At 41.1% G+C, this 14,198-nt stretch overlaps 1 protein-coding gene across 1 annotated transcript; it reads left to right on the forward strand.

Moving 5' to 3' along the window:
- The first annotated feature begins 3,802 nt into the window (after positions 1–3,802).
- LOC108932787 (transmembrane protein 26-like) lies at positions 3,803–9,830 on the forward strand. Its single transcript, XM_018749365.2, has 6 exons — positions 3,803–4,081; positions 4,522–4,618; positions 4,929–5,003; positions 6,005–6,213; positions 7,763–7,842; positions 8,828–9,830. Exons 1-6 carry the CDS (start codon positions 3,891–3,893, stop codon positions 9,094–9,096), a joined length of 921 nt encoding a protein of 306 aa, XP_018604881.1. The 5' UTR covers positions 3,803–3,890; the 3' UTR covers positions 9,097–9,830.
- Positions 9,831–14,198: the final 4,368 nt, after the last annotated feature.

Genomic DNA, 14,198 nt, shown 5'->3' on the forward strand with positions numbered 1-14,198 from the left:
ACTTCTCTTGAATAATTTTGTTTAATTTTTGTCAGTTAAAAGACCACGGCAATTCAGGAAAAAAATCACCAGGGCATATACAATATACTGAGATTGTGAACTACAATACAAGAAAAAAGGGTAATGAAAACAAAGATCAAATTGTTAGACTGTATTGGAAGCATCTGGAAAATCTATTAAACAGCTTATGGTGAGTTGAATAAATTGACATGAGGCCAACAAAGAAATCACCAGAATAAACACTGTGCAGCCTTGACCTACACTGTTTCATTTGTGCAATGCATTTTGTGTAAAGAGCAATTTATAAATGTACTTTAATTCATCTGTATTTCACATTTTCTGAACCGCTTGTATTATTAATTTATTTAGTTGATGCCTTTATCCAATGCAACATATAACACCAGGTTTGTACAATAACAAGCTTCTTAGAATGAATAGTATACAGCAGGGATCTTTTACTGCAGTAATTCGGGGTTGATAACTTTTTCAGGGCTACTACAAAATAAATTATTTGAATATGTGATAGCAATTAAGGGACACCAGAGACATAACTGTTGCTCCTTTACTTCCGTTGTGATTAAATGTAAAAAATGTATTAAATGGGCTGCTGGTAGCATAGTGGTTAGAGCTGATGCCTTTGGACTCAAAGGTTGAAGCTGTGCCCGAGGTTTGGGTCGGCCGGGCACTTGGCCCCGACCACCGCCCAAATCACAATGCACCGGCCCCTTACGGTCTCTCCGGCGAGTGGTGAGCCCACCTACGAGCGGCTCCACGTCGTGGCTTCGGGCTGAGCCCAGCCAGGCCCTGTGGGCATAAACCTGGCCACCAGGCGCTTGCATGCGAGCCCCCCCCCAGGCCTGGCTCCAGGGTGGGGCCCCGATGACCCCATACCGGGCGGGGTAAACGAAAGCCTTGATTTTTTTCTTCTTCATAAGGGGTTTTTGAACCGCACTTTGTCTCGTCTGTCATCCAGGACCTGTTTGCCATGGAAGACCCTACCAGGGGCATATAGCCCCAGGCAACATAGCTCCTGGACTCATTCAGGCACTCAAACCCCTCCACCACGGTAAGATGGCGGTTCATGGAGGGGCCATGTGTTGGAGTCTACCCCAGTGAATGAGAGGGTCATCTCCCTGCGCCTTCGGGTCAGGGAATGGTCTCTCACTGTCGTTTGTGCTTATGCGCCTAGTGGCAGTGTAGAGTACCCGGCCTTCTTGGAGTCCCTGGAGGGCGTGCTGGAAAGCGCTCCCACTGGGGACTCTGTCGTTCTACTGGGGGACTTTAACGCCCACGTGGGTAGCGACAGTGACACCTGGAGGGGCGTGATTGGGAGGAACGGCCTCCCTGATCTGAACCCGAGCGGTGAGTTGTTATTGAATTTCTGTGCTAGTCACGGTTTATCCATAACGAACACCATGTTCATGCATAAGGGTGTCCACCAGTGCACTTGGCACCAGGACACCCTAGGTCGGAGGTCGATGATCGACTTTGTAGTCGTTTCTTCTGACCTTTAGCCATATGTCTTGGACACTCGGGTGAAGAGAGGGGCTGAGCTGTCAACTGATCACCACCTGGTGGTGAGTTGGATTCGATGGCGGGGGAAAAAGCTGGACAGACCTGGCAGGCTCAAACGCATAGTGAGGGTCTGTTGGGAACGTTTGGCGGAGGACCCTGTCAGAGAGGTCTTCAACTCCCACCTCCGACAGAGCTTCAACCAGGTCCCGAGGGAGGTGGGGGACATTGAGTCTGAATGGACTATGTTCCACGCCTCCATTGTCGGGGCGGCGGTTCAGAGCTGCGGCCATAAGGTCTCCGGCGCCTGTCGCGGCGGCAATCCCCAAACACGGTGGTGGACACTGGAGGTAAGGGATGCCGTCAAGCTGAAGAAGGAGTTCTATCGAGCCTGGCTGGCTCATGGGACTCCTGAAGCAGCTGACGGGTACCGACGGGCCAAACGGAGCGCGGCTCTGGCAGTCGCCGTGACAAAAACTCGGGCTTGGGAGGAGTTCGGTGAGGCCATGGGGGAAGACTTTCGGTCGGCCTCAAAGAGATTCTGGCAAACCGTCCGGCGACTCAGAGGGGGGAAGCGGTGTTCCACAAACACTGTTTACAGTGGAAGTGGTGCGCTGCTGACCTCAGCTGAGGATGTCCTCGGGCGGTGGAAGGAATACTTTGAGGATCTCCCCAATCCCTCCGACATGCCTTCCGTAGAGGAAGCTGAGGCTGGGGACTTGGAGGGGGACTCAGTCGGAAAAAGGTGGATAGCCCCCTTCGGGTTAGGGGGGAGTTGCTCCCTCAAGTGGAGGAGTTCAAGTATCTCGGGGTCTTGTTCACGAGTGAGGGAAAAATGGAGCGGCAGATCGACAGACGGATCGGTGCAGCGTCCGCAGTAATGCGGTCATTGTACCGGTCTGTTGTGGTGAAGAGGGAGCTGAGTCGTAAGGCGAAGCTCTCAATTTACCGGTCGATCTACGTACCTACCCTCTCTCATGGTCATGAACTCTGGATCATGACCGAAAGAATGAGATCGTGGATACAAGCGGCAGAAATGAGTTTCCTCCACAGAGTGGCTGGGCGCACCCTTAGGGATAGGGTGAGGAGCTCAGTCACCCGGGAGGAGCTCGGATAGAGCCGCTGCTCCTCCGCATCGAGAGGAGCCAATTGAGGTGGCTCGGGCATCTGTTCCGGATGCCTCCTGGACGCCTCCCTGGGGAGGTGTTCCGGGCTTGTTCTACTAGGAGGAGGCCTCGGGGCAGACCCAGGACACGTTGGAGAGACTATGTCTCCCGGCTGGCCTGGGAACGCCTTGGGGTTTCCCCAGAGGAACTGGAGGAGGTGTGCGGGGAGAGGGAAGTCTGGAGGACTCTGCTCAGACTGCTGCCCCCGCGACCCAGCCCCGGATAGCGGAGGAAGATGAGATGAGATGAGGTTGAAGCTGTAGTATCCCTAAGCAAGGCACTTATCCTAAATCACTTTAGTAAAAAATGACCCAGCTGTGTAAACAGGTAAATAATTGTAAGTTGCTTTGTATGCCTGAACAGTCCAAAAAAATTCTGTACAGGTTCACCCATAGTGTGTGAGTGACAGAGTGAGTATCTTCCACTGATGCATGGATGAGGGACCCATTGTAAGTAGGCTATATAGCAGTCTAAGTCATCTTGGTGAATGAGGTGTCTGGGCTGATAAAGGTACATAAAGTTCATTGGAAGTCTCTTTGGAGAAAAGCAACAGATAATGCCTTAAATTTTCCATTTTTCCAATACAGTTCTGTAGGAATGTTTAAATCATCAGAACTTTGTTCTTTTTATCAGTGTCCTAAAGGACCACTATGCTTTGCAAAACATTCGCAGTCACTTATTATTTGCCATCTTGACATGGCAGTGAAGTCTGAAGGATTTTTCTCCCTGCAGCAATCCCAATAAATTTTCTCCAGGAATATTCACCAACAACGATTTTCACGTGTTCTGCAATCACTACCTGCACATACCGTAATTAAATAAATAAATAAATAAAATTTAAAAAAAAAAAAAAAAAAACTTTCAAGGTTGGTGAAGTTAACAGCTGCAGCCCAGTACCCACTTACCCTGAAAAAATCCTACTGAATCATCTTCCATTCAGCTGTACCTTCAGTGTGATGAACATCTGAAAAACGTTCCACGAGTATGGAGACATGTAGGTCATAAAAAATAGTTTTGGGGCCAAGAAAGGAAAAGTGTCCTTGGACTCCAGCGCTCCGGGCGGCGGCGGGTAGGAGAGAGGAGGGGCGGCGCTTGCCGCTGGTTCATTTTGGCCGGATCTCCGATTCAAAAACGTTAGACTAAGTTAGAATAATCAAGGCAGCTACTCGTGCAAGAGAAGGAACAACACTCACAGTGTTTTTTGCGGCCATTATGATTTTGCTCAAGTTTATATGCGCGATTATTACTAGATTTCTCTTCATTCTTGTCGCTCTTATCGGAGTTGTGAGAGTGATATGGGTCAAAAAGAATGTTTTATACTGGCTTCTCACCCTCCTATTCCTACCCCTTCTAGTGGAAATGATTGTCACGTTAAAAAGAAGGAAGGGCAAAGACTACAAGTGGTAAGTTAAATATCGAGTTCAGTTTTTCGGTGTCTCGTGCTGACTGCACGCGCCGCTTGAACCGCAAACTTTTCCGCAAGAAATGATTGGTCGGTATTCAGTTATGTAACCTACTACATTGTTTAATTTCCAAGTTATTGAGTCATAGTTTTATTCAACAAGTCTTTCACCAGTCGTTCGCTGTTCTGTTTCGAGTCGAGTGCAGTCTGTGGGTGAATTGAAGTTCGTTCCACTTTACCCTGCTGCTGTTACTCTCTGCCTCGCTCTCTTTCCCGCAACTTAGCTGTTCTCCTTCTCCTCTCTGTCACTCCGTTTCGACAAGTAACTCGTACTGTTGCGTTACTAACACAGCAGTGATATTAAGGATTGGAGACTCTGGAGATGAGTTCTTCATCATTTCGACCACTGCGATGAGGTGAATGAGTTGTATGTTCTTTCAGGTTTTCTCCAACCATCTTGCTCTTCCTCATCAGCATCATTCCATCCATATGGATCTTGGAGCTGCATCATCTGCAGAACAAGTCAAATGATCCTCACGTAGGAGTTTATTTTATCTCATCGAGAAAAAATGTGATAAAATTCGATTAATGCCATATAAATGGTACTTTGTGCCATTGTGCTTGTGCGATCAGATAGTACAAGTTACAATTTCTCCATCTTAAGGAATGAATGAAAGGTGTGCAGTTGCCACAGTTATAGTTTCAGAAATGTATAATGAATATATAAAAATGAAGATTTATGCTTTTTAACTTTAATGCTTTTTAATAATTCACCTAAATGCAAACATTGCAAAAGCAGAATTTTAAAAAGTTTCCTTTGTAAAAAGAATATTTCTGTTCGTTTCTAGTGTAAGAAGCTGGATTCATTGGAAAATTTGAAAAGCATGATTGTGAATAATACCAGAAGGAATGACACATTCAAGGTAAAATGGAAACTGATTCCATGCCTTAAATTGTTCTGTGCATATGTCCAGATTTCTGTTAGCTGTTAGCTTCCATATGGCACCAACTTCTGAAAACAAAAATGCCCTAAAACTCCAGTTCTGGAAAATGTTTAATGGTGTATCCCACAGACCAGCCAAATAAGGAAAAAGTATTGAAAATTGTTACATTCTCAATATTTTTCATTATGTCACCAGTTGTAACTGTTACTTTCTGTTACCATGTATAAATGCGTGAAAACATGTTTCTTTACTCCAAAAATGTCAGATTTAAAACGTTCTGTTTAAGTCTTTTGTGAGTGAAGCTGAAAATTTAATACCATAGTGGACATGGGCAATGATATAGTACTACAGATAAATATTGCTGTTTTAAATAAACTTTTCTTGATTTCCTCAGGTTTTTGTATAATTACAATTGTAGTGATATGTGTTACAAACATTGTTCATTCCACAATGTTTAAATGTTAAGAACATTACCAGCGTTTTGTGTCAGAATGAAACCAGTTTGTTGCTAGATTGGCAACAGCTCTGCTTCTGATTCCTTAGCAGCTTTGATTTCTTTATTCATTGGCCAAAATCCTGAGTGTATCTGAAGTAACCCTGAACTTTTAATAGTCACTCATTTTTATAAAAACCTTTGTCTAGACATGTCTGCTCATTTCTTGTCTGTGTATGTTGTTTTTGCTTCACTAGAATGCTTAAATAGTGGAAAAAACCTGTTTTCTCAGAAGTAAAACTTATGAACAAACCGCTAATAAAGAACTTTTTACATACAGTAAAAAAATATATAGTAACTGCAGTATCTGATTTGGGTTTTTATTACCTTTATATTGCTTTTGAAAAGCTTCACAGCAATTGTAATTTGTGACTAAGTTGTATTTTTTGTTGTGTACTCCACTTGACTATTAGTAACATGATCATTGACAGAAACACCTTTTTCACCTTAGCTGACATCCCAATGCTTTTCATTGATGTTACTACAGGGTTTGGATGACCTGCTTTCTACTGTGTGCAGCAATGACTGGATCCTGGCTCTCCACCAGATCCTACTCATCTTGCTGATCGTGGGGAAGTGGCTGCTGCCTATTGGAGGTGGAGTCACGAAGGATGAGCTCTCACAGCTCCTACTCATCTTTGTTGGCACTTCTGCAGACATACTGGAGTTCACCAGTGAGACGCTCTCGGATGTCAAGTGGGTTACACCTGAGCAATCAAACCCATTTCTCCTTCCACATTTACATCTATTAATTTATATGACACTTTTTTCCAAAGCAATTTACGGTGCTAATCTCCCTATTATTATTTACCCATTTAAACAACTAGGTAATTTTACTGGAGTAATTTAAGAGGTGAGATTCAATTCTGCAGCCTTTGGGGGCCAAGGTAACAGTTCTAACCACTACACTACCAGCTGTCCCAGTACCTTGCTACCAGCACCTTGTGTCCAGCACCTTGTGTCCATTGCTGTTATTATATTAGTGTGACTGTCATACTTATAATCCATATGACTTCTTAGTATTAGACTTGTGACCAATAAGTTGATAGTTTCTCACAACTTACAAATATACTTTTGAGGGAGATACTAAAAACCTTTTCAGTTTTTGACCTCCAACAAGCCACTTCTGTCTTTGTTGGGACTAATCCCATACAAAGCACAGCAACTTCTGAATTACAGTAAGCACATGAATGGTTCATGGCTTAGAAATAAGCACTAATCTTGATATCACACATCAGACACAGAAAATAAAAAGAAAAGCATACTTTGTTACTTTGTCCTGGTATATGCTGTTTTGCAGATAAGGCTTGCTTTATTTGTGACCAGGCCTCACAATAAAACACATTATCCCTGCATATACATCCCTTGGCCCTGTTGAATTCAGAATGGAAAATTATGAATTAAAATGAACAGAAATGTGTTAATTTTTTTTTCTTTAAATTATATGTCATTTATGATTATGAAAGGTGTTTTTGTGAAAAGACTTTACCAGTATAAGACATAGCTGGCTTGATTTCTGCGAGAGTGAGCAGCGGTGTCACTTTAATGTCACTTTAATGTCAAAGAACCTCTTAAAATATACTGACTTTAAAACTCACTTTACAAAAGTACTGGAATTTGCCAGGGCTTACAGGTACATATCTGTTAGAGTACAGTATTGTATGTGTTTGCTACAGCAATGAGAAAGTGCATTTTTTGTTGCCTCCTGCTGCTACTACATTTGATGGTGCTGTCATAATGTACAAACAGCACTCTAATTAAAAAAGAAGTATTAACTTAAAAGCAAAACACAAAAAAACCTATGATTTGCTACTAATGCAGTAAAAATAACTAGGAATAACAATGGGATGTTGTCATATGCAGTAGTGATTAGATAAAGGTGATATAAATATGAAATATAGCTGATGATGCATTTATTATATTCTCTATCCCACATTGTCTGCCTTTATAGAACATCAGCATACTAGATTGCTGAGTTTTTGTGTCTTTTGCAGAAGGTATGAATTGATATAGTAAAACCCTACTTTTTATATTTCCTTTACTGTATTTATCCCGTGGATTAGAATCTAATACGCCCCTAGTAAAAAGATGACAAGCTGAATACACCTGCTTCCTTTGTAGGAAGTCTGGAAATGTTAAATATATAAAGAAGATTTGTGTGTTTAAAATTTAAATTATGTTATAACACTAGTACCATAGCCTTTTTTCTAACATGCACCCCATTAACATTAATTATGTTTTTTAGAAGGGAAAACCATCAGATAGTGTATGTAATTCTTGCTGTGTGGACTTGGAGTATGTTACAGTTCCCTCTTCATTTTGCAGGTCAGTCTTCATACTTGGCTTCCTTATTTAACTGTTATACAGCTGTAATGTAATAGTTGTTTAATAAAGCTACATATTTTCAATTTCACTGAATAAGGTATACACGATAACAAAGCAATATATGTTCATACAGTGCAATAAAATACAGTGTAATAGAAAAGTTTGCACATTTCTAATTTTTTTTTCTTGTTCAGTGTTCATGTTTTGGATGTTGTTTTAGACTCATAGGTTAATGTTTGTTTTCTGAAATATGAAAACTTGAATGTATATTCCAACTGAATAAAAACTCAGAAACTATGTATGTGGAGTAAACACAAGAAGAATATGTTTAATTTATTACAGGATTGTTGTAGAACTCTATGGAATCTATTTCTTGAATTCACAGGGATCCGTGTTGTGTGTTTTACTTTCGGCTAAGAACGCATATGGAAAGAATGTATTTTTCCCTAGAGCTTTAAATGAACTTCCTCCACATTACATCCTTATTCACAACAGGGTCTGTTTTACAGATCTCCAAAACAAACATTGTTTTTACCTGTTCATATATTAATGTTTAGTATTAAATTGAAGCTTTTTCATTTCTCAACATTTTCAATGCAAATACAAGGGTGAATTCTTTTAGGAATAAGTGTTCTTCAGAGTAGGGGTGCGGTGGCGCAGTGGGTTGGACCGCAGTCCTGCTCTCCGGTGGGTCTGTGGTTTGAGTCCCGCTTGGGGTGCCTTGCGGCGGACTGGTGTCCCATCCTGGGTGTGTCCCCTCCCCTTCTGGCCTTACGCCCTGTGTTACCGGGTAGGCTCCGGTTCCCCGTGACCCTGTCTGGGACAAGCGGTTCTGAAACTGTGTGTGTGTTCTTCAGAGTTGCTGGCACTGTGATGAGAAAACAAAGCAGTGAATTTATAAAATTCAAATTCCAAAGAACACTGCAAGCTGTCTAACTGAAGTTATTTATTTATAACGATGCATTCATCTTTTATTTTTTTTCAGTGGTAAACTCTAGATCGGAGGACTCTTGCGAAGGTCAGAGTGGTTCCCTCCTGAAAAGGCACAGCACTGACATCTGGGGTATTGTAGAGAGCCTCTTCATCCAGGATGGGCCATTCCTCCTTGTCCGACTGATAGTCATGACCTGTCATGGGATCTTCCACCAAATGTTGGTGTTCTTCACCATCAAGAACTTTCTGGTTGTTATCTTGAGCTTCTACCGCTTATATGTTATATGCCTGGACTCCAGGTCAAACACATTTGGTCCCTGATGGTGGGGAAGTAATAAGGGAAAAGGTGAATTCTAGTACAGTCACGAGACAGTGACATATGTGGTCCTAAGGTGAACAGGAATTTCAAGTAATTCACAAGAGACCTGTCCTTACCATTCCAGCAAACATTAAAAGCCCTCTGTGAGGACTGTGTGATGGGAAATTAGTCATATAAAATCCAGTTTTTTGCAATCACTGTTCATATTTCCAGTAATAATGACTCAATTCATGTCTCCCACTGTTGGCTTTCCAGCAGTACTTGTGATAAAACAACCATATTCAGGCAGCCTGTGCATAACAAGTATAATTTGTTGCTGAAGATCTGCTTATAAAGTGAATTATGTTAAAAAGAACTCTTCATTAAATTAATTTAATGGGAAATGAGATACTGCGTTCCTGAGCCACAACAGGTTCACCCACTTTTTTACCAAGCACGCAAAATTCTTGCATTTTAAATGTAGAAAAAAATCTCAATCGAAACCGGGTCTACTGTCTTTGGACACTTTAAATCTCATCTGTTGAAATTGCTTACACACTCATTTGCTTTTCTCTACCCATTAACCCCATTTCCTTTGTCATTTATTTAACTATTAATTTCTTTTTTATTTTGGTGCAACATGGTGCAACAGGTGCCTCACAATTCACAGGCTGTGTGGAATTTACGTTCCTAGATTTGTACATTCTGTGGAATTTACGTGTTTCTTGTGGGTGCTTCTCAAACTGTTTAAAATGTTGTGTTTCAGGTAAATTGGTGACTATAAACAGAATTTTTATGAATTATTAAAATATTACTACTTTTTTCTCAGGCATAATATGTTTTTTGGGCTCAATCTTTTTAAAAGTTTGCTATGAAAGTGTATGTTTTTGACAACATTTGCATTTTTTTTTCAGATGAACTCCTAAAAACATACAAAGTATATTTTCAGTCAGAGCATTTTTTTTTTTTTTTTTTAATATATCTCTACAATATTTTAAATTAGCACAATGATTATAGAAAATCAGTAGGGTTTTTAAAATAAATTTACTTTGTGGAACATAAAATGTTTCTTTTTATAGTTTACTGTATTTACTAAGTTATCATCTGTGCTGTCCAAGAATTTAGAATAACATTTAATGAGTTCAATACTTTCTCATTAAGAAGATTATAGTTTACAGTTTATAGATTATAGTTCTTTTCCGTTTTAAACATTGACCAAAAAAGAAGTAAATTTATTTTGGCCAATTTAACTTTGTTCTTTCAACTCTCATCAAAAGTCATTTTAATTTTTAATTTTTATATAACCTAAAATGGTGGCCTATGTAATGGAAGGATCAAATGTCCTTAATTTGTTATTTGATTTGGTTTGCTGGTCTATTAACTTTCTAAAGATCTATGTGAAATTACTCTGTAAAGTATTGTATCTGCATTTTCTTTTCTAACCATACATTTTTTCTAGCGTGTGTTTTCTGATATTCTGATGCTTTTGACTACATTAAAATAGCAATGTAGAATGGATACAAAATGTTTACAATAGTTTACACTTGAGATTCTGTTAATCTTAGAAATGTACTGTTTTAAAGGGTCTTAAAGAAGTTGTTTTATCAGCTGAAAAGTTGAATTATTAGTTACGCGATTATCTTCATCATTTATGTGGAGACGAAGTGCAAGAACATAGTTTAGTAATTTTCAGTACATTCAAAATATAGCTTCCATATTTAGTGTTTTTCATGTTGGTTGAAAGTAAAGAATATTAAATATATAGGACTTGAAACTTGTTTGCTGAGATTTTATGGACTTCATAGCTCTTACACTTAATGGCAGTTTGAGCAATTGTTGTAGTAGCCACAAGTCATTTTGTTTCGGCTTGTAAATTCCTAATTGCCAGTGTTAAATTTATAAATATATCACTGTATTTCTATGAACATGTTATTATTTCCAAGGTGCCTAAATTTCATTTACATGCCTCCATATTTTTCAATATCTTATCCATATCACACAATGATGTATGTTTTGGATTGCACAATGGAAATATGCCATTGCTACAATGGAAGTCTTGTAGAGGAGTCTGATACTGGATGAGAGCCTTATGACGTTCACATAAGTCAGTGTCCATGTCTGCCTGAGGAAATCTTGTAGAGGAGCACTTCTAGTAAAGATTTTATACCAAATCTAACCAGTTATATTGATGTTTCTTTTCCCATTTAGTATTTTTCCATTTTCATCAATTGATTGCCCAATGTATGGTCACAGTGACCTAGACCCTGTCCTGGAAGCACAGGGCATAAGGCAGGGTACTCTGGATGGGACCAGTCCATAATGGCAATTATTTTTCTATCTTATTCTAAACAAGACAAGTAACAAGTAAGTACATTTATTAAGAATATAATGAAAATGTTGAAGTAATCCTTGGAGAAAGCAAATTGGTCTATAAACTAGGGGTTGCAGATTTCAGATTTTTTAAAGTTGACGGATATGTGATGAACGTCGAGTCGACGTTGACTAATCACTGATGACGTCATGAATAAAAACACAGGAAAAGGGAAGGCTTTGCAACAACTGACAATCTGTATTGTCAAACTGAATGCATATGCTGACAACAGACAGCTCATACATACGCACTATATATATATATATATATATATGGGGGTGCAGTGGTGCAGTGGGTTGGACCGGGTCCTGCTCTCTGGTGGGTCTGGGGTTCAAGTCCCGCTTGGGGTGCCTTGCGGCGGACTGGTGTCCCGTCCTGGGTGTGTCCCCTCCCCCTCTGGCCTTACGCCCTGTGTTGCCGGGTAGGCTCCGGTTCCCCGCGACCCCGTATGGGACAAGCGGTTCAGAAAATGTGTGTGTGTGTATATATAAATAACAGGTTGCAACTCAGTAGCAACAATAACACTTCTATGCAGCAGTAACACTTGTATGCTTATGCTACAACTCCCATTTAAGTGCAAAAGAAAAATGACTGATGCAAAATAAATAACGGTATAAAACTTGGGTCCGTGTACATTGCGTTCATTTGTTTTTTCTGATTCGAAATTAAAAAACAAAATGCGAATTACGATGCCTTCGTTTGGTTTTCGTTTTATATATGAAAAACAAATTATGATTTAACTATGTTTAAAAACCATTTTTCCTCATAATGTAAAATATTTAAATATGCCGAATTTATGCCGTCTTATTTTTTGACTTTGAGTTATTTCGTTTTGTGGTATTCTTGAACAACCCACATATAAACTAATTGAAACCACGCATAATCCATCAGTGGCTCCATTAAACATGCTGACTTCGCTCCAAGTTATTCATAAGTTAATATGGATCACTAGGTGCTTTTCAAAAGCAGCAAGAGAGTGACAGTAAGGGACGATGACATGTCCACTGAGAGAATCGGCAGCATTTTTGAGGTGTTACTTCTTAAGAATCTTATTACTAATTGAGGTTTTTCACTATCTTCCTGGCCTTGGTCCATCACTGCTTGCTGTAAATAGACTGCTGGTGAGAGAGCTCAGTGCAGATGATGCGCTCAGCTGATCGTACCACCCTCTGGAGAGACTACCTATCCTGCTTGGCGCTGTTTCCAAACCAGGCCATGATGCTTCTCGTCAGGATACTCTCGATGGTGCAGATGGCAAAATTTCTCTGCACCCTAGAGGGCAGTTTAAAGCCTCTTAAGCATCTAAGATGGTAAAGATGCTGACAGGCCTTCATTGTCAGGGTGTTGATGTGACATGACCATGAGAGGTCTTTTGTAATGTGAACACCAAGGAAACGGGAACTGTCCACCCTCTCCACTGGGACCCTGTTGATTTTAAGGGGGTGATATAGTTTCTGTCCTGCTTCTGGCTGAAGTCCAGAATCAACTCCTTTGTTTTGCTGATGCTCAGGATGAGGTTGTCCTTCTGGCACCAGTTCTTCAGGTTCCTAATCTCCTCCAGGTATGCCTTCTCATTGTTATCAGAGATCAGGCACACCACAGCAGTGTCATCAGCAAACTTAACAATGGTGGTAGAGTTGGAAGTGGCCAGACAGTCATAAGTGTACAGTGAGTACAGCAGGGGGCTCAGGACACAACCCTGAGGGGATCCAGTGCTGAGGATGAGGGGGGTGAAACATATCTGCCCACTTGCACTACTTATGGTCTGTCTGTAAGGAGGTTGGAGATCCACTGACACAGGGATGGGCAAACTCCCAGGTCCTCCAACTTGATTATGAGTTTGGAGGGAATTATAATGTTAAATGCTGAACTATAATCTACAAACAGCATTTTGACATAATTCCTCGCCCCGTGTCTAGATCGGTCAAAGGCTGTGTGTAGGAGGTATGAGATGGCATCCTCAGTAGAGCAATTGGGACAATATGCAAACTGTAATGGGTCCAGGGTGTCAGGCAGTGAAGAGGTGATGAAGTCTGTGACCAGCCTTTCAAAGCACATCATCATAACTTAGGTCAGAACTACTGGGCAATAGTCATTAAGGCCGTCAGGCTGGGGTTTCTTCAGGATTAGAACAATAATGGACTGTTTGAAGCATGTGTGGATTACCGACTGTGCAAGGGAGAAACTGAATATCTCTGTGAACACTGGTACTAGCTGGTCAGCGCAGTCTGTAAGGACCATAGCTGAGATGCTGTCTGGTCCTGCAGTCTTCCTGGTGTTCACTCTCCTGAAAGCTTTCCTCATATCATGATCCGAGATGGTGAAAGCATTTACCGCTCTGACTTTCTCTGCATGCGTGCTGTCATCAGCGCTCTTAGCGGTGTTAGCGCTATTAGCCTCGCTAGCACTGTTAGCGCTCTTAGCTGCAGCCTCGAAGCGAGCGTAGTGAGTGTTTAGCTCATCCACCAGAGACATGTTTGCATTTACCATTCTGGAGGGTGGTGTTTTATAGTCCATAATCATTCTCAGTCCCTGCCACAGGCTCCTAGAGCCACCTTGTTGAAACTGTGACTCTAGTTTCCTCCCATAGAGCCACTTTGCCTCATTAACCACTCTGCGCACACTGTAGGACGCAGCTTTATATTCGTTCATGTTCCCGGTGGTGAGCCCCATGTTGTAGGCAGCAGTGCAAGATCCCTATAAATAATGTTTGTTGTTTTGTTTGTGCAGGGGGTGCGGTGGCGCAGTGGGTTG

The sequence above is a fragment of the Scleropages formosus genome, chromosome 4, assembly GCF_900964775.1.
Source record: "Scleropages formosus chromosome 4, fSclFor1.1, whole genome shotgun sequence".
Classification (NCBI taxonomy): domain Eukaryota; kingdom Metazoa; phylum Chordata; class Actinopteri; order Osteoglossiformes; family Osteoglossidae; genus Scleropages; species Scleropages formosus.